Source organism: Centropristis striata, chromosome 10 (assembly GCF_030273125.1).
Source record: "Centropristis striata isolate RG_2023a ecotype Rhode Island chromosome 10, C.striata_1.0, whole genome shotgun sequence".
Taxonomy (NCBI): Eukaryota; Metazoa; Chordata; class Actinopteri; order Perciformes; family Serranidae; genus Centropristis; species Centropristis striata.
The window spans coordinates 22,154,565-22,172,672 of NC_081526.1; the positions used below are offsets into that span (position 1 = coordinate 22,154,565).

The window sequence follows — 18,108 nt, forward strand, 5'->3', positions numbered from 1 at the left end:
ATGTCTCCACACTGTGATGAAGTTCAGATGCCCCCTTGTGGTTAACATCTGCTATATCTGAAGATGTCATATCTTAATAAACTCAACTTAATAAAATGCATTTATTCAACTACTGTACTTAAGTACAGTTTTGAGGTACTTGAACTTTACTTGAGTATTTCCATTTTATGTAACTTTATACTTCTACTCCACTACATTTAGAGACAAACATTGAACTTTTAACTCACCACTACATTTAGCTGACAGCCTCAGTTACTTTACAGGTCGAGATTTAACATGAAAAACATCAATTTTAAATAATTATATCTTTTTCTTTTAATTAAACCTCATAACAGTATATTAAGTAGTTAAAATGAGCCCTGTGTCAACAACATTGCTTACATGGATGCATCAATAATAATATTCTAGTAATATATTTCAAATATATAAAGCAATCTCCGTGGGTCCATTCTGCATGACGAGTACTTTTACTTTTGATACGTCAAGTACATTTTGATGCTGATACTTCTGTACTTTTTAAACGCAGGACTTTTACTTGTAGTGGAGTATTTTCACAGTGTGGTATTAGTACTTTTACTGAAGTATCTGAATACTTCTTCCACCACTATAAATAATCACATAAACTTTATTTATTTATACAGCCCTTTTCAAAGCAATGTTACTAAGTGTCTTACATGGTTTAATCAGGGACAAAACAATTCAGGATTGCACATGGACATTTTAATTTTTTTTTTTTTTTTTTTGCTTTGTTAGAAGCTCTGCTGTGGGTCCCAGAATCTGTCTGGGCCTGATAATGATTGGAGTTTTGTGTCGTTATTATTAATCAGTTATGTATTGAGTCTGTGTGTTTGGTTGAGTAAGAGAAACACTTTAAGCAGCTTTGTATTACATGTTTAATAGCAGTAATAGTTTTAGGGCTGGTGTAGTAGTATAAATATTAATATTTCAGAGCACCAGCCACCGACTTACTTTGCTATGGGTCAACTTACTTTAATTAGTAATATCTAAAAGTCAATGTTTGTTTTGCTTAAAACAAAAAAGTATTTATACTTATAAAGTAGTTTAGCACTGCATGGAGTGTTTAATTTGATGTATGTTCATAAATCAGAAAAGCAGAAAAATTAATAAATCAAACGCTGGGTCCTCAGAAACATATCTGAATGTCTTTTAAATATTTTGAATTTTGAGATATAAGATTTAAGATTGTAATCCAAGCTCTTTGTTGAAACGTTATTGTTCTCCTCAATGCTTCCTCTATCTTATTTTGCTTTTTTGTGTTTTTTCCCCCAGTAATTTCCTGTAATATTTAAACAAATTAAAAAGAAATAACAGTAACTAGTGTTTATTGAGTCTTCTCAGTGTGTCACTATACTGTTGAGTTACCAGACTGCTCTCTAAATCTGAATCAAAACTTTGGCAAACTTGGTGCCCTCATTTTATTTAAGATTTTGTTCATTTGGAGTTGCTGCAAGAGGTCCAGGCTGTCGTGGATCTCTTAAGTTCTGTGTTTCAGTAACTGGGTCTGGTTCTCTCAGTGCCTCCTGTTCTGGATTGAGAGTTTTCTTTTTTTGCTGCTCTGTACAAGGAGAGATGAAAGATTTTGAAATGAAAACAAACTGTTTCAACTAATCACATGTACCTGTCTTTGGATAAAATCTTTCTTGGTAAGATGTTTGGGGTAAAAATGCAATGTGTAAAAAAAAAAGTATTTACCTTATTCATATGTTTAAGTACTGATCCATTAAAATATTACAATTATAAGATCCAGAAGGCCTAAAACCTGAGCTTGCTGGTTCAAAAAGCAAGAACATCATGGATGACGCCACACACACGCACGCACGCACGCACGCACTCACACACACACACACACACACACACACACACACACACCACAGCTGCGCAGTGTCCACGACCAATAATGGGTGGAGTAAAACTGGGATTGAACCAGGAAGTCTGAGTAACACTGTCAAGCTACAGTGATTGACCAACTGAGTACTTCCTTTCTTGTGAGTTTTCTTTCAAAGTAAAAGCCAGAAAGAAACTATGTTACTCCTTGCAAGAAAGCCCACCCCCCCCCCCCAAAAAAAACGTCAGACTATAGCTGCTGCTTCAATTAAATATATGTTATTTATTGTTGTGACAATATTTTATATCCGTCAGAATTAAAAATCAGTGTTATCAGTAGAATATAATTGGTTGTATTAGCAATCCATAATAATCTGATCATGATTTTACATCCATTTATTTTAGTGTTTATATACAAACAACAGCATTTTGTTATATGTTTTAATGTTAATCATTTCAGAAACAGAGTTTAGATTATCTATATATTGTGTATGTATGTAGGCCTATATATATATATATATATATATATATATATATATGTGTGTGTGTGTGTGTGTGTGTGTATAATAATAATAATTATTATTATTATTATTTTTAAAGTATATGATTCGCAAAATGTTCTTCCATGACTGACACACATTTACAACATATAAACTCTTGCAGAGAAAACATACACATAAAACTGTTCAATCTAAATCAAATTTTGCCCATTAATATACTAGCTCTATATACCAATAAATAAATAAATAATAATAAAAATAATAGTAATTTGTTATTAAACATTTATATTCTAATCATCTAATCATACATAAAAACAAAACAAAAACAAAAAGCAAGGACTTCAAATAAAGTGGAATAAATCAGAACAGTGGAAAATTATTTATTACTAGCAATCATTTTTTTAAGTGATCATAAAAAAAGAAGTGTAAATTAACATTTCCTTTGTAAAATGTAAAATCAAGAACTGTAATATTAATTAATAAATAAATGCAGGCTATTCAAAATGCACTTCATCTTAAAATGAGGCGTAGAAGAAGTTATCTTCTTCCATTTTCCAGCCTGTGTTATGATGACGGGTTGTTTAGCTCCACGCTCATTTAAACTTGCAGCAATTTTTGTTCAACGCGGCTCAAAATATTATAACATTTTCCCAACTTATGTGCTTTCTGCCTCTGATTCTGAGCCTGTCATCATCCTCTTTGCTCTTAAAAGTGTAAGCTTGCGCATAACTTTGTTGCATTATATTGAAACTGTGTTCAGGTTAATTCAAATGCGAGACCGCATTGTTGTGATGGTGATTATTTAATTATATGTGTGTTCTCATTTGAGCATGATTTAACATGCCGCCTTTAATATGGCTATAAAAAAGCTTATTGCATTTTGTTTTTTTTGAAGGTGCGGGGGATTGGGGGTGCGTCAACACGGTTGGGATATAGAAGGGGGTGCGCGGCTAAAAACGTTTGGGAACCGCTGAGTTAGGTGATTATTTTAACAGGGTGACGATATTCACCGTCTTTTCCCTCTGACGTCACAACCTTTTATTTTGAAAAAAAAAATACCCTGAAATGTGAACCGTTGATTAGCTTTTTGCTAACCTGACGATCATAACAGTTGCAGTCTGTATACAATCTGATACAAGAACCAAAGTCTATCTGGACATTGTGACAACAGTCGCAGAAGTATCGCCTCTATGTGAACAGTTAAGTAATGTTAAACTTCTATTTATGTATTTAAAATACGATATTTATCGCCATGGCTCGTTAAATAGCTAATAGCTAAGTTTTACTTTCATGTGCAAAATGTTAAAGGAAAGCTAACGTTTCTGTATGTAAGGGCAAGAAGAAATGCATTTTATACAGCTTATTGAACGTTTTAGGATACATGTACTTTGCTTACTTTGTTTTCTTTGTTTCTTATTTACTCAAATGTTCGTTATGTCAAAATTATACGTCAAACCCTATTTTGACAGCTGTTTAAAGTTGCATGTAAGCTGTTTTATTGTATCCAGATGTGATTTTTAACCTTCATTCAGGTATTAGGGCGCACTTTGTGTCTTTTTACACCGTATTTGTTTAATTATTTTGCTTCCGCGTTTGTTTCCCAGCAGTCTATTTTTAGGTGTGTCTTTGTGTGTGTATGTGTGTGTGTGTGTGTGTGTGTGTGCGTGTTTGTGCGTGTTTGTGCATGTGCACGCGCATGTGTGTGTGCCATGCAGCGATTCTGTCAGCTGTAAAGAAAAGCTGTACAAACTCGAGGCAGCTGCACTTTTTAACCAAATGTAGAACAAAACACAAAAACTATCTCAAATTATGAAGAAAACATCCTGAATTTGACCACATAACTACGAGAATAAACAAAATCTAATTAAATCCTATTGGGAAAGCATAAAGAGCTGCAGAGTATATCTTTACCTGAAAGTATTGTATAATACGTGTTTATATATTATAGCCGTAAACGATATAATTATAATTTTAGGACCAATTATGATAATATAATAGGATTAGAATGCAAGTACAGCCTTTAAAAGAGCAATTAAGTTTTTATTCCTTAGAATATTTACACTTGTATGTGAAAAAACATTCAGATATCCTCAATAAATAAAATGACAGAGCATAAATTACAATAAAACATGTTCCAGAATTTTGTTTTCTGCTTATTCAGGTTTAGGTGCTGTGAAAAAATCCTAAATTTAACCACATAACCAAAATATTAAAACATTCTCAATAAATAAAACAAAAGAGCAGAAATTACTTTTAATGTAAATTATTAAGTGAACAAACCCGAATGGAAACACAACAGGTGATAACGATGTTAGACAAAAGTGTCCTGGTCATGTCCATATATCAAACGATAAGTCCGTATTGTAATTATTGTGACAGACCTACATTATATATTACAATACGTCTTTCGGTGTGTCCTCTCTTTCAGGCATGGCTGTGTTTGAGAACTGCTCCGTTCTTTTGGAGCTGAAAACTTTGCCCTTCAAGAAGAAGAAGAAGCTGAAATCAGCAATAACAGAGAATGGAGGCAACATTTCCTTTGTGGCCAATAAACAGGTCAGATGATGTGATGACTCCCTGTTGGTGAAGGTGTTATTAAAAACTAAATATAAGTGTCCTTCAACGTGATTAATGTAGAGGCAGCTTGTGTAATTGTACTTTACATCATCCTCAATGTTCATATACAGTAATGAAACTCACATTATTGTTTCTGATTTGTGCCCACAGTGTTCTCTGATAGTGGTCAGTGATGTGTCCAACCTGAGCTCCAACAGGCTACGCAGCATCGAGAAATATCAGATCCCCGTGGTCGGGCTGGAGTATGTGTACAGCTGTCTGGAGAGAGGAGCTCTTCTCCCTGTGGATGATTACAAGCTGGATACTTCCTCTCCCCCTGAGATTTCACCTCCTCTTCCTCTCTCCTCACCGAGGCGAAGTCCTGTCTCGCATCAAGGTATCCTCCTTATTAGCAAAGTCCAAAAAGCACATAGATATTAATAAATAGTAAGCAGATTTATGTACAACAAATGGTAAAAATCTGCACACTGTTCTCCTGTTTGCTCTTGTGTGACTTGTGAGGTTTTTAACCATAAACATTTTTTAGTCTACTGTATTAAAGCTGCGTAATGTAGACAGTTTTTGCTGGAATCTCATCATGTCATGATGGAAATGAAAATTCACTATGTATATGTTAAATTTAACTCAGTTAAAGAACTTTTTAAAATTAGAATTTGAAGTAATTTCTAAAAATAAAACAGCAGATATGGTTCAACTGCATTGGATTATATTAAATTACTATTCTTTTAATCTATTACTATTCTTTTATATATATATATATATATATATATATATATATTTTTTTTTTATTTTTTTTATTTTATTTATTTATTTATTTTTATTTCAAAACAATTTTTGCAACAATTTTTGATGGTCACAGTTTATAGCGATACATGATTTTAATATGGCTAATATTACAACTGCAGAGCATCCAAATCTGTGATATAATATTCATTGTTTATTCATTAACTTGCAAGTCATATCAATAAATCAATAGATGCCAATTTTCTATCATAAAAAAAATGCGAGTGAGTGGAAGTGTAATTTGTTTTAAGTAAATCCAAGAACATTATACAAGTTAGCTTCGGATGTGAGTAGCAATAGCTGCTTAGTTTGGGTGGGCAAAGACAGTAACACCAAAGTTATAGTAGACTGACCAAAATCCAAAGAAAAGGACCAAAGACTTCTGCTAATGCTCCAAAATAAAACTGGAGGAGGATGCAACTAAAGCATCTGATTGGCTCTGAATTGGAACCCCTGGAGGCCTGAATCTAGAAAATGCTGTGCAGAAACACCACAACAATACGTGCTGAGCATCACAGTTGGAGATTAAATAAAAATGTAGATATATTGGATGCTCACTTTGTAATAAGATATACTGCATCTTTATTGATCCCTGTTAGACCGCAATGTTTTGTAGCTGCATCAGTAAATGATCATGATGGCAGAAGTCACAGCATCCTTCACTATATAACTCTAATTTACAACCCTGAGTACAAACAAGTTAGAACATTGTCTAAAATGTTAAAACAGAATGCAGTTATTTGTTTGCTCTGTTGTATTACAATGCATATCATTTATCTCTTTATGTCTCAAACTTTGTACATTTTAAAACAAAAAAAATGTAATATTAGAGTACGCATTGTGGGTTTGTTCACTGTTAATGATCTTTCACCTTTTATTTACTGTCTCAGCCGGTTACAGAACTCAGACTTACTCAATCAGAGTCGTTCAGGTCTCCACCCATTCCCAGCACAATGACTCATGATTCCTCTCAGTTATTTATTTGCACTCATCACAGATACAAGTCATGATTTTTTTGGGGGCTTGTGCAAGAACTTTTTCTTAACTTTTGTTTCGAAGTAACAAAATATACAATCCATTAGTAAAAAAAACATGACCGTGACATCTACAACAGGTCTAGAAAATTCAAAATACAAGAAAGTTGGAGAATTCCACAAGTTCTCCGAAGTCATTTGTACAATCAACTTAAAAACGAATCTAGGCTCATTGTCTTCTACTCACTGGTTCAATAGTTTTGTCCTCCCACTTCTGTTCACACATTGGCATGTGGACATTCTGCTTAAAGATACAGTGCAGCACAGTCAGCAGGTTTTACTACATAGCAGCTTTTGTTCAGTTTAAAAGTGTGTTTGCTCATTAGGTGTGTGCATGTTACTGTTCACACATTCAGATCTTCTTCAAAGTTAATTCAAACCTGCAGCAGCGTAGTGTAAAGAGTGCTTTGTGCCACCTCGCTTACAGCCTGTGTGTACTCAGGTTTAAATGCATACCAGTACAAATGCATTTATTGCAGAGCTGTGGCATGAGGTGTGTCGTTCATGTGTTTGTGTTCTATCTTGTGTGTTGCAGTGTCCAAAGTATCAGTGATTAAAATGGCTGCTGAGCCACCTAAAGGCCCTGCCAAGACAGAGACTCAGAAGACAGAGACCAAGAAGGGGAGCGGAAACATCATGGACAAGTTCAGGTGTGAACAACAGTCATCCTCATGTTAGTCTGGACATACACAACGCAGTGTTGTATTAACCCTTTGACCCCCAACAGCTCTTTCAGGGAGTTTTTACTTTTTTCACACTTTGCCTTGTATTTCACTGCCAAATATAAATCTGTAAGTCCTGCTTCTCTATGGAATCAGCACAATCATGGCTAAAAAATGTCTTTTGTGCAAAATAACAGAATTATAATGACAGAAATCACAAGAAAGTGAAAATGCAAGGTGAATTTCTCAGATATATATATATATATTTTTACATTTGAATACAATGGAATTTATATACACAACACTTTTCCAAGTGCCTACAAGTGTCATGAATATTCAGGGGAAAATTGTGTCTCCGCATACTGTATATAATGAACTATTTGCATTTTTCCAGCCTCTCCTTTTCTCTCCTCTCTGCTCTGTGTAATCAGAATTTCAGTGAATATTTGTCACATGACCGTTAGTCTCAGCAGAATCATAGTGAGGCCTTTATCAGCCTGATTGGTCGCCTTTTCCTGTATATCTTTTCGCTGCTCCTTCAGGCAAAGACTTAAAGGATTATAGTACTAAGGAGGTTTTGCACACTTGCAGGCAGGGCATGCTTTGCCACCTGAGGGTGCAGCCCACCAAGAGTAATTCCCAGAAAAGATTTTTATCATTTTCCTCTCTTCAAAATCTCCATTCCAAGTAATCCATACGAAGATGCAGTGGCACCTTTTTGTAGAATAGCCGCTGCTCACAAACCTTTTGTCACATGGTGGCTGAAACAGCTGGCTAGCAAGCTGCTTGTTTCAACACAGCAAGAGTTTAAAAAATAAGCCAGCATTTCTGCCGAGCATTTAATAAAATAAATAGAAGTGGACTAATTTTTATATTTCTTAAATTTTAACAGAGTTTATACTGAAACTGATCCAGATCTTCCAAACTATCCAGATCATTTTCAAGTGGCCAAGTATTCAATCTTTGAGAAGGTAAAATTTATTTGAGTTTTTCTAGCATTTTTACCACTGCTACAGTAGTACTACATTAATATTATTAGTAGTATTATTATTATACTATTAATATTGTGCATTTCTCTCAAGGTGAACAGCAACACTTGGTGTGTGCTTGAGCTGCAGAGTCACAAGGGAGAGAAAGCATGGCAGTACCGTGTGGTCCGGTACTGGAAGCAAGATATATTATCCAAGGTATGAAGTACTTTTTATGTTGTTGCTCTAACTGCAGACCAGCTTACAAATGACTCTGTTTGCTTGTCAGAAATTTGTCTCTTTTTTTTAACTAGATAATGATAACAAAATGTGTTTTTGTGTTATATTGCTGAACAACTGTACCTGTAATTTCACTGATGATTCTCCCTTTCCCACATCTAAAGTGCTGGAACTTTTTGTTGATCTACGTTTGTGACCTGTTTATTATATATTCATGCTGAAGAAGCAATCTGTTGTTTTTTCACTGTCACTACAGTAATTCATAATTTCCTCCTGATAAGTTTGGAAAAGTTTCTGAGACAGGATTTAGACCACAAGAGTAAAAAGGAATCAGCGTTTCAGGCCCAAATCAGAAGGGAAGAGTAACTTTGTTCCCTCCGTCTGTGCTGACAGAAGGCAGCGGTGAGAGATAAGCTGGTGTTTCTGTCCACCTCTGAGGAAGCTCTGGAGGTTTACAAGACCCTGAGAGAAATCCTGCAGGCGACTGGTCTGCAGCTCAGGAACAACGTCCCTCCACAGGCCTGTCACCTGGGTTCTGCCCCCCTGCAGCAGGTCAGACACGCTGCACATCACTAATATTTTACAACTACTGTGGCCAATTACCAATATTTTCTTTCCAACCGGTAACCTGTTGTTTCTCCTTTTCCTTCTTTGCTGCCACAAACTTATTCTTACTCTATTTTGTCCGTTTTTAATCCATCCAAGCCATGTTGGTATCAATTTTTTTCAGCACAACCTCACCATTATGACCTGGGGCCTCATGTATCAAACAGTGTGTAGCTTTCATACTGAAAGATGGCTTACTCCCAAAACTAGAAGTAGTAGTAGAAGTACGTACGCAAACTCACCTCCACATGTATCAAACTGTGCTTACGCCAGGTTCTGCACCTTTCCATGATACATCACAATCAGCGTGGAACTGAGCGCACATGCAAGAGCCACCAACCACGCCCCGGCTCCTCTCGCAAATGCAGATGACATGCAAATGACTCTAAATCACAGGCATGCCCGCTGATTATGGAAAAAACAACGGCAAATCAATGTGCTGTCACTGTGCGCGGGGTGGACGTGGTGATCTCCTAGGTGGAGGCAGGAAAATTAACTTTTTGGTGCCTTAGGTCTGGGATCAGCAACAAGGTATGACTGTGGCTGTTAACACAGCCGGATCAGAGATCTGCACCATGGCAGAAGTGTCCCTCAACACTATTTTTACGCATCAGTTTATAAGCCATGCTTAACTTGTGGACCCAATTAAAAATCACATATGGGATCAAATATGCACCACACCTGACTTATTCTGATAGGATTTCCCACACACGTTTTTTCTCCGGGGAGAGGGATCTGTGCGTCATGGATCGCTGTGCACCTGCAGCATTAACATCTCCTTGTTGAACCAAAGGGGAAACAATCAACGATTGGGACTTTGGTACAGTAATTAAGGCAGGTTATCTGTGAAAAATGTCTGTGCCCCATATCACTGGCGTAGCCAGAAAAAAGACATTGGGTGTGCACCAGCAATACTGGGTGTGCCAAATTTATTTTCAACACCTCCACAAACATTCAAAAGAATGTGTCTCTGGAATACAACATTATTAACACAACAACAACATACTCTTCAGTAATAGTCAACAGTTTACAGCAGGTCTAAACATTCACTTGTGACGTGCTCTCAAATAAATCAATAATGCTACCTATACACCAGAAGACTTTGAAAACATTTGGAAAAGACTCCTGCTGTGAGATCAGCTCACACCTGCTCACATCTAAAGAAGAAGTGTTTAGAGTTTTTAGTCACAGCCTAGTCTCACACTGAGATTCTACAAAACTCCTAGATTTACTTAAGACTTTCAGTTTTTAGTCTGGGACTGTGGAAATCGTTTGGTGTAAGCCCAGCATAACAAAATAATAGAAAAAGCACACCACAAAAACACAACACACGCACACACAGACATTGCGTGCCCAATGAGATGAACATAGTGAAATATAAAATTCATGCACATACTCATGCACGTAGCCATAACGTATCCACATTACGTGTGACCAAAAACACTATTTAATCATCTGAACACATTGGGCTTAGCAGCAGAGTAAAGGACACAACGATATTGCGCTAACCTGTGCTCTGAATTTACAGGGCGAGACGGCGTGGCTTGGCCTTGAACGCATTTATTATTTCATCGGAGTCCAGTCTCTCCGCAAGCTCTTTTTCAAACATGAGCAACGAAATGCTGTGTCTCTCTGTGAGCATTGTAGCTCTGCTGGTTGATTTAATCGTGTTCACAACCGAAAACAGGCGCTCCACAGAGCAACTTGTGACAGGCAGTGACAACAGAATACGCAGTAAACCGTTCATGTTGGGAAAAACAACTTTGTCACATGAATCCAAGACTTCAATAAGGGATGAGAACTGATGTCCCCCGTCAACTTTACGCCTGATGAGGTGCCCAAACACAGTGGCCCTCATTTATCAAGCGAGCGTAGAAACCAGCGCAGATCTGAGTGTATATTTCGTCTTAGAGAGGGTTCACGTGGGATTTATCAAAAGATCGTATCTCTCCAATCACAGCGTAAAAATGATCGGCTGTTGATAAATGTGGCGGCTCGAAACGAGCGTCATTTAGATGTCACGCCCTAATATATACCCGATTCAGAAGACTCGCCTTCAGAGTTTACGACACCGAAGGACGCAATACGGCCAAAAAGAGGACCCCCCCCCCCCGTTGGTATGTGTTGGTGGCGCATCTGTGCGTCCTACGCCCAAACTACAACTCTGACAGCTTTATCAGAGAATTGTGAGTGAGAAGACAAATTTTCCTACGTTTCTTTGTATAAATTATTTCTGCGCAGTTTGCAAATTTATTTTTTGACAATTCCCCCCCCCCCCCCCCCCCCACACACACTCTTGCGATGATGTCACACTGTGACACGAACATACTAGGAAAAACTAGGAAACAAATTGAGAAAAAAGTCTAGAGATATCTAGAAAAGCTTTAGAAAAATTTAGAGAAGGATCTAGAACAACCTAGGTGATATTGAAAAAAAATCTAGAGATCGAGTGCTTTTCTAGATTTTTCTTGATCTTTCTCTAGATTTTTCTAAAGCATTTATAGATTCTAGGAAAAAAAATCTAGAAAGTCCAGAAAAAGATCTAGAAATATCTAGAAATGCTTTCAAAAAAATCTAGAGAAGGATCAAGAAAAATCTAGAAAATGATCAAGAAAAATCTAGAAAAGCTCTAGGAAAAACTAGGAAACAAATTGAAAAAAAGTCTAGAAATATCTAGAAAAGCTTTAGAAAAACTTAGAGAAGGATCTAGAAAACTAGAAAGTGAGATTGAAAAAAAAACCTAGAGATCTAGAGCTTTTCTAGATTTTTCTTGATTATTTTCTAGATTTTTATTAATCCTTCTCTAGATTTTTCGAAAGCATTTCCAGATATTTCTAGATCTTTTTCTGGATTTTCTATATATTTTGTTTTCTAGATCATATTCTAGATTTAAAAAAAAAATCTTTTTCTGGATATTTTTCCTAGTTTTTACAAGAGCATTTCTAGATCATTTTCTAGATTTTTCTATATCCTTTTAATTTTTCGAAATCTTTTCTAGATTATTCTTAATCCCTCTCTAGATTTTTCAAAAACATTTCTAGTTATTTCTAGATATTTTTCTGGATTTTCTAGATATTTGTTTTCTAGATCATATTCTAGATTTTTTAGAATCTTTTTCTGGATTTTTTTCCTAGATTTTACAAGAGCATTTCTAGATCATTTTCTAGATTTTTCTTGATCTTTCTCTAGAATTTTCTAAAGCATTTCTAGATTCTAGAAAAAAAATCTAGAAAGTCCAGAAAAAGATCTAGAAATATCTAGAAATGCTTTCAAAAAATCTAGAGAAGGATCAAGAATAATCTAGAAAATTATCAAGAAAAATCTAGAAAAGCTCTAGGAAAAACTAGGAAACAAATTGAAAAAAGTCTAGAAATATCTAGAAAAGCTTTAGAAAAACGTAGAGAAGGATCTAGAAAACTCAAGAAAGTGAGATTGGAAAAAAACGCTAGAGATCTAGAGCTTTTCGAGATTTTTCTTGATTATTTTCTAGATTTTTATTAATCCTTCTCTAGATTTTTTGAAAGCATTTCTAGATATTTCTCTAGGAATATTATGTCTAGGAATATCTATTTCTTTTTTTTTTTTTTAAATTAAAGGATCTAGCAAAATCTAGAAGCTGACCTAGAAAAAATCTAGAAAATCCAGGAAAAGATCTAGAAATGCTTCATTAAAAAAATGAGAAGGATATTAGATAATTTTTACTTGTTTTGGAAAGTCTTCACAAGCCAAATTTTCTTGTTCCATTGGCAGATAATTTAGCTATTTTAAGCAAAATACACCTAATTTTTTAAATTAATTTAAACAAAACACAACATAAATCACCAATTGACAAACACAGTAAAAAAAGAAAAGAAAAAGAACAACAACAATAAAATCACAAAACCAACCTAAATAAGTAAATAAAACAATAACAAATAAGAACTTTAACACATTAAATAACATTAAAACTAAACTAGTCACAAACAAGCATCAAACATAACGAGAAAATTTCCTCTGGGGACGACCTATCAAAACGTGGATTAACACACCGATACACAAGACTTGTGTCTACTGTTTAAAGTTTAAATGGAGTCTCTGGGTGAAATTATGCCGGAGAAGTAGACGTTTAAAAATCTCCAATTATTGTTCTTTTTCGGCCATCCCATTCATTTCAATGCAAAATTGCACACCAATCCCGATCAAACCGCAAGTTTTGATATATAATTTCTCCTGCAACTCTTCAAGTTGTAGGACTAGTAGCGGGATGAAATTGCGTTCGGAAGAGGAAGAAGAAAAAATCCACAGTATAACAATAGTGCTTGGGGCTATTGATGTATGGGACCAGTGCTTGGTGCGATTGCCCCATGGCCCTAATTACAGAAATACGCAGCGACAGAGGTTTATGAAATAAAAGTACTTATAGTTATAAACTCAAACAAGTTCAGTGAATATTTTACATTTGGAGCACAGACTTAGAAGTTTTCACAGCTTTTTGGTTGAAGGAGGTAAACAATGTTTTAAAGTAAGTTTTAATTCCAAAAGAAGAGGAATTTCTCAGAGTCAGAAAGTGAAACGCTGACGTCGAACAGCTGCAACACAACAAACTGGTTTTGTTTGGCAGCAAAAAAAGTGAAAAAGAAGGAAATCAGTGCTGTCAGCAGAGTAGCGGACCATTAAACTCCCGGGCGAGCTTTGAGTAATTACATCCTGATATATAAAGCCTAATAATCTATATAATATCCGAATATTGCTATTATTATGATGGATATATATTATTCACCTCTTTACAGTTACTAATAATGATGTCCTAGTCAGAGGAGTGTGTGGCAGCGATGATTGGAAATGTTTCTATTCGGGCAGAACCGCTGGTGAAGGAGACGCTGACACTCCGGTGTCGGAGCTGGATAACAGTAAACAGCAGAAGACAACAACATTAAATATCCTCGGCTTGTATTCTGTTTAAAGAATTTCACGATTGCTTTTGGATTATGTTTTAATGATAAATTCCATCCATCCATCCATTTTCTTCCGCTTATCCGGGGCCGGGTCGCGGGGGCAGCAGGCTAAGCAGGGCATTCCAGACGTCCCTCTCCCCAGCCACAACGTCCAGCTCCTCCTGGGGGACCCTGAGGCGTTCCCAGGCCAGGAGAGAGATATAATCCCTCCACCGTGTTCTTGGTCTTCCCCGGGGCCTCCTACCAGTTGGACGTGCCCGGAACACCTCTAACGGGAGGCGCCCGGGAGGCATCCTTACTAGATGCCCAAACCACCTCAGCTGACTCCTTTCGACGCGAAGGAGCAGCGAATCTACTCCGAGCTCCCTCCGGATGTCTGAGCTCCTCACCCTATCTCTAAGGCTGAGCCCAGCCACCCTACGGAGGAAGCTCATTTCAGCCGCTTGTATCCGCGATCTTGCTCTTTCGGTCACTACCCAAAGTTCGTGACCATAGGTGAGGGTTGGAACGTAGATGGACCGGTAAATCGAGAGCTTTGCCTTCCGGCTCAGCTCCTTCTTCACCACGACGGTCCGGTACAACGCCCGCATCACTGCTGACGCTGCACCAAACCGCCTGTCCATCTCACGCTCCGTTCTACCCTCACTCGTGAACCCCCGAGATACTTGAACTCCTTCGCTTGAGGCAGTACCTCTCTCCCCACCCAGAGGGGGCAGTCCACCGTTTTCCGGCAGAGAACCATGGCCTCAGACTTGGAGGTGCTAACTCTCATCCCAACCGCTTCGCACTCGGCTGCAAACCGCCCCAATGAGTGCTGGAGGTCCCGGCTTGATGAAGCCAAAAGAACCACATCATCTGCAAAAAGCAGAGATGCAATTCTTAGGTCACCAAACCGAATCCCTTCCTCCCCCCGGCTGCGGCTTGAGATCCTGTCCATGAAAACCACAAACAGAATCGGAGACAAGGGGCAACCCTGTCGGAGGCCAACACCCACTGGGAACGTGTTTGACGTTGTGCCGAGTATGCGGACACAGCTCTCACTTTGGTTATATAGGGACCGGATAGCTCGTAGCAACGAGCCCGGTGCCCCATATTCCCGCAGTACCCCCCACAAGACTCCCCGAGGAACACGGTCGTAGGCCTTCTCCAAGTCCACAAAACACATGTAGACTGGATGGGCAAACTCCCATGCCCCCTCCAGAAGTCTCGCAAGGGTAAAGAGCTGGTCCGTTGTTCCACGGCCAGGACGGAAGCCGCATTGTTCCTCCTGAATCCGAGGTTCGACAATCGGCCGGAGCCTCCTTTCCAGCACCCTGGAGTAGACTTTTCCGGGGAGGCTGAGGAGTGTGATTCCACGGTAATTGGAACACACCCTCTGGTCCCCCTTTTTGAAAATGGGAACCACCACCCCAGTCTGCCACTCCACTGGCACTGTCCCAGACCTCCACGCGACACTGAAGAGGCGTGTCAACCATGACAGCCCAACAGTGTCCAGAGCCTTCAGCATCTCAGGGCGAATCTCATCCAACCCTGGCGCCTTGCCGCAGGGTAGCTTTTTGACTACCTCGGCGACCTCTGCCAGGGTTACTGGTGAGTCTTCCCCTGAGTCTTCAGACTCTGCCTCCTCTACAGAGGACGTGTTGGCTGGATTAAGGAGTTCCTCAAAGTGTTCTTTCCACCGTCCGACGACATCCACAGGTCGGGTCAGCAGGTCTCCGCCCCCGCTGAACACAGCTTGGGCCAAGCCCTGCTTTCCCTTCCTGAGACGCCCGACGGTTTTCCAGAACCTCTTTGAGGCCGACCGAAAGTCCTCCTCCATGGCCTCCCCGAATTCCTCCCATACCCGAGTTTTTGCTTCCGCGACTGCCGCAGCTGCAGCTCTTCTGGCCGAACGGTACCTGTCTGCTGATTCCAGAGACCCCTCGGCCAGCCAAGACCGAAAGGCCTCCTTCTTCAGCTTGACGGCCTCGCTGGTAAGAACCCGCTGGTGGACACCAGCGGGTTCTTGGGTTGCCGCCACGACAGGCACCGACGGCCTTCAGGCCACAGCTCCTACCAGCCGCATCAACAATTGAGGCTTTGAACATGGCCCATTCGGACTCCATGTTCCCAACCTCACCCGGGATGTTGGAGAAATTCTTCCAGAGGTGTGAGTTGAAGACCCTGCGGACAGGGGCCTCCGCTAGACGTTCCCAGTTCACCCTCACTACCCGTTTGGGTTTGCCAGGTCTGTCCAGCATCCTCCCCCGCCACCTGATCCAACTCACCACCAGGTGGTGATCAGTTGACAGCTCTGCTCCTCTCTTCACCTGAGTGTCCAGAACATGCGGCCGCAGATCTGACGATACGATAATGAAATCGATCATCGATCTTTGGCCTAGAGTGCTCTGGTACCAGGTACACTTATGAGCAACTCTATGTTCGAACATGGTGTTCGTTATGGACAATCCATGACTAGCACAGAAGTCCAATAACAAAACACCGCTCGGGTTCAGATCGGGCAGGCCGTTCCTCCCAATCACCCCCCTCCAGGTACTGTCATCGTTGCCCACGTGAGCGTTGAAGTCTCCCAGAAGAACTATAGAGTCTCCAGGCGGTACCCCTTCCAGGACACCACCCAGAGACTCCAAGAAGGCCGGGTACTCCGAACTGCTGTTCGGTGCGTAGGCACAGACAACAGTCAGAGACCTTCTCCTCGCAACTTGCAGCCGCAAGGAGACGACCCTCTCGTTCCTCGGGGAGAACTCCAACACAGCGGCGCTCAGCCGGGGGCTTGTGAGTATCCCCACACCCGCCCGGCGCCTCTCACCCTGGGCAACTCCGGAAAAGGAGAGAGTCCAGCCTCTCTCCAGGAGTTTGGTTCCAGAGCCCAAGCTATGTGTGGAGGTGAGCCCAACTATTTCTAGCTGGTAACGCTCCACCTCCCGCACAAGCTCGGGCTCCTTCCCCGCCAGCGAGGTGACGTTCCACGTCCCCAGAGCTAGCCGCTGGAGCCGGGGGTCAGCACGCCCAGGTACCCGCCTTCGCCTGCCGCCCGACTCCCACTGCACCCGACCCCTATGCCCTACTCTGCGGGGGGTGGGCCCACAGGTCGGCGGATCCACGTCGCTTCTTCGGGCTGAGCCCGGCCGGGCCCCGTGGACAAAAGCCCGGCCACCAGACGCTCGCCTGCGTGCTCCCCTCCCGGGTCTGGCTCCAGGAGGGGGCCCCGGTTTACCCGTACCGGGCGAGGTACACAGATTTTTCGTGATCCGCTTCATAGAGGTCTTTTGAATGATGAATTATGTAGTCTAAACATGTTTTGCTTTGTCACTATTAAGAATCAAAACACCAGAGTTTGATCAGCTCCAAGCATCGATTCTATAGTCTAAGATCAATTCTCCGACTCACGGTGCGTTCAGACCGGACGCGTAGCGAATATTTCGCGCGACAAGATTACATACAAAGTCAATGCAAACACGCGAATAGACGCGAATTTTTGCCGGCGGCGCGAATCATGGGTTTCGCGCGACGCGAATGCTGCGATTGACGCGAATGAAACAACGCAAATTCGCGTGAGTTCAATAAATTCAACTTTGCCGAAATATTCGCGTGACGCTGTGTCGGGACAGCCTATCAGCGTTGAGATTCTGGACGACAGTGTCCGAGATACATACATGAGAGAGAGGAGAAAAGAGGCAGGAAGGAGGAGTGGGTCGGCAGGAGGGACAGGAAAAAGGTGGAAGTACTCTGCGGTCCTCTCTCCGTGCTGAGTGCGCCTCCGGATGATGTCACTCACCCAGACACGACGGCGTGTTTTCCGACGTATCTCGGACTTCCAGAGCAGGTACAGGGACGCTATGCTTGTCATGGTTGATGACAGAATGAAATGGAGGGAATTATTTGGCGCTAAATAGTCTCTTGGGCGAAAATTCGCGAGTTATCTACTCGCGCGAGTGACGCGAGTTAAATTCAATTCT

The 18,108-nt window shown here is 40.2% G+C and overlaps 1 protein-coding gene across 3 annotated transcripts in view; it reads left to right on the forward strand.

Moving 5' to 3' along the window:
- The first annotated feature begins 3,398 nt into the window (after nucleotides 1-3,398).
- Nucleotides 3,399-18,108, forward strand: part of parp4 (poly (ADP-ribose) polymerase family, member 4) — a 42,676-nt gene continuing 27,966 nt past the window's right edge. For 2 of the 3 annotated variants that reach the window (XM_059342475.1, XM_059342477.1), the window contains exons 1-7: nucleotides 3,399-3,544; nucleotides 4,774-4,901; nucleotides 5,073-5,298; nucleotides 7,275-7,389; nucleotides 8,294-8,372; nucleotides 8,484-8,588; nucleotides 9,003-9,161. In XM_059342475.1, the coding sequence (XP_059198458.1) occupies nucleotides 4,776-4,901; nucleotides 5,073-5,298; nucleotides 7,275-7,389; nucleotides 8,294-8,372; nucleotides 8,484-8,588; nucleotides 9,003-9,161 (810 nt within the window). In that variant the 5' untranslated portion in view covers nucleotides 3,399-3,544; nucleotides 4,774-4,775. The remainder of the gene's footprint in view (nucleotides 3,545-4,773; nucleotides 4,902-5,072; nucleotides 5,299-7,274; nucleotides 7,390-8,293; nucleotides 8,373-8,483; nucleotides 8,589-9,002; nucleotides 9,162-18,108) is intronic. The other variant, XM_059342476.1, reaches the window with a different exon arrangement.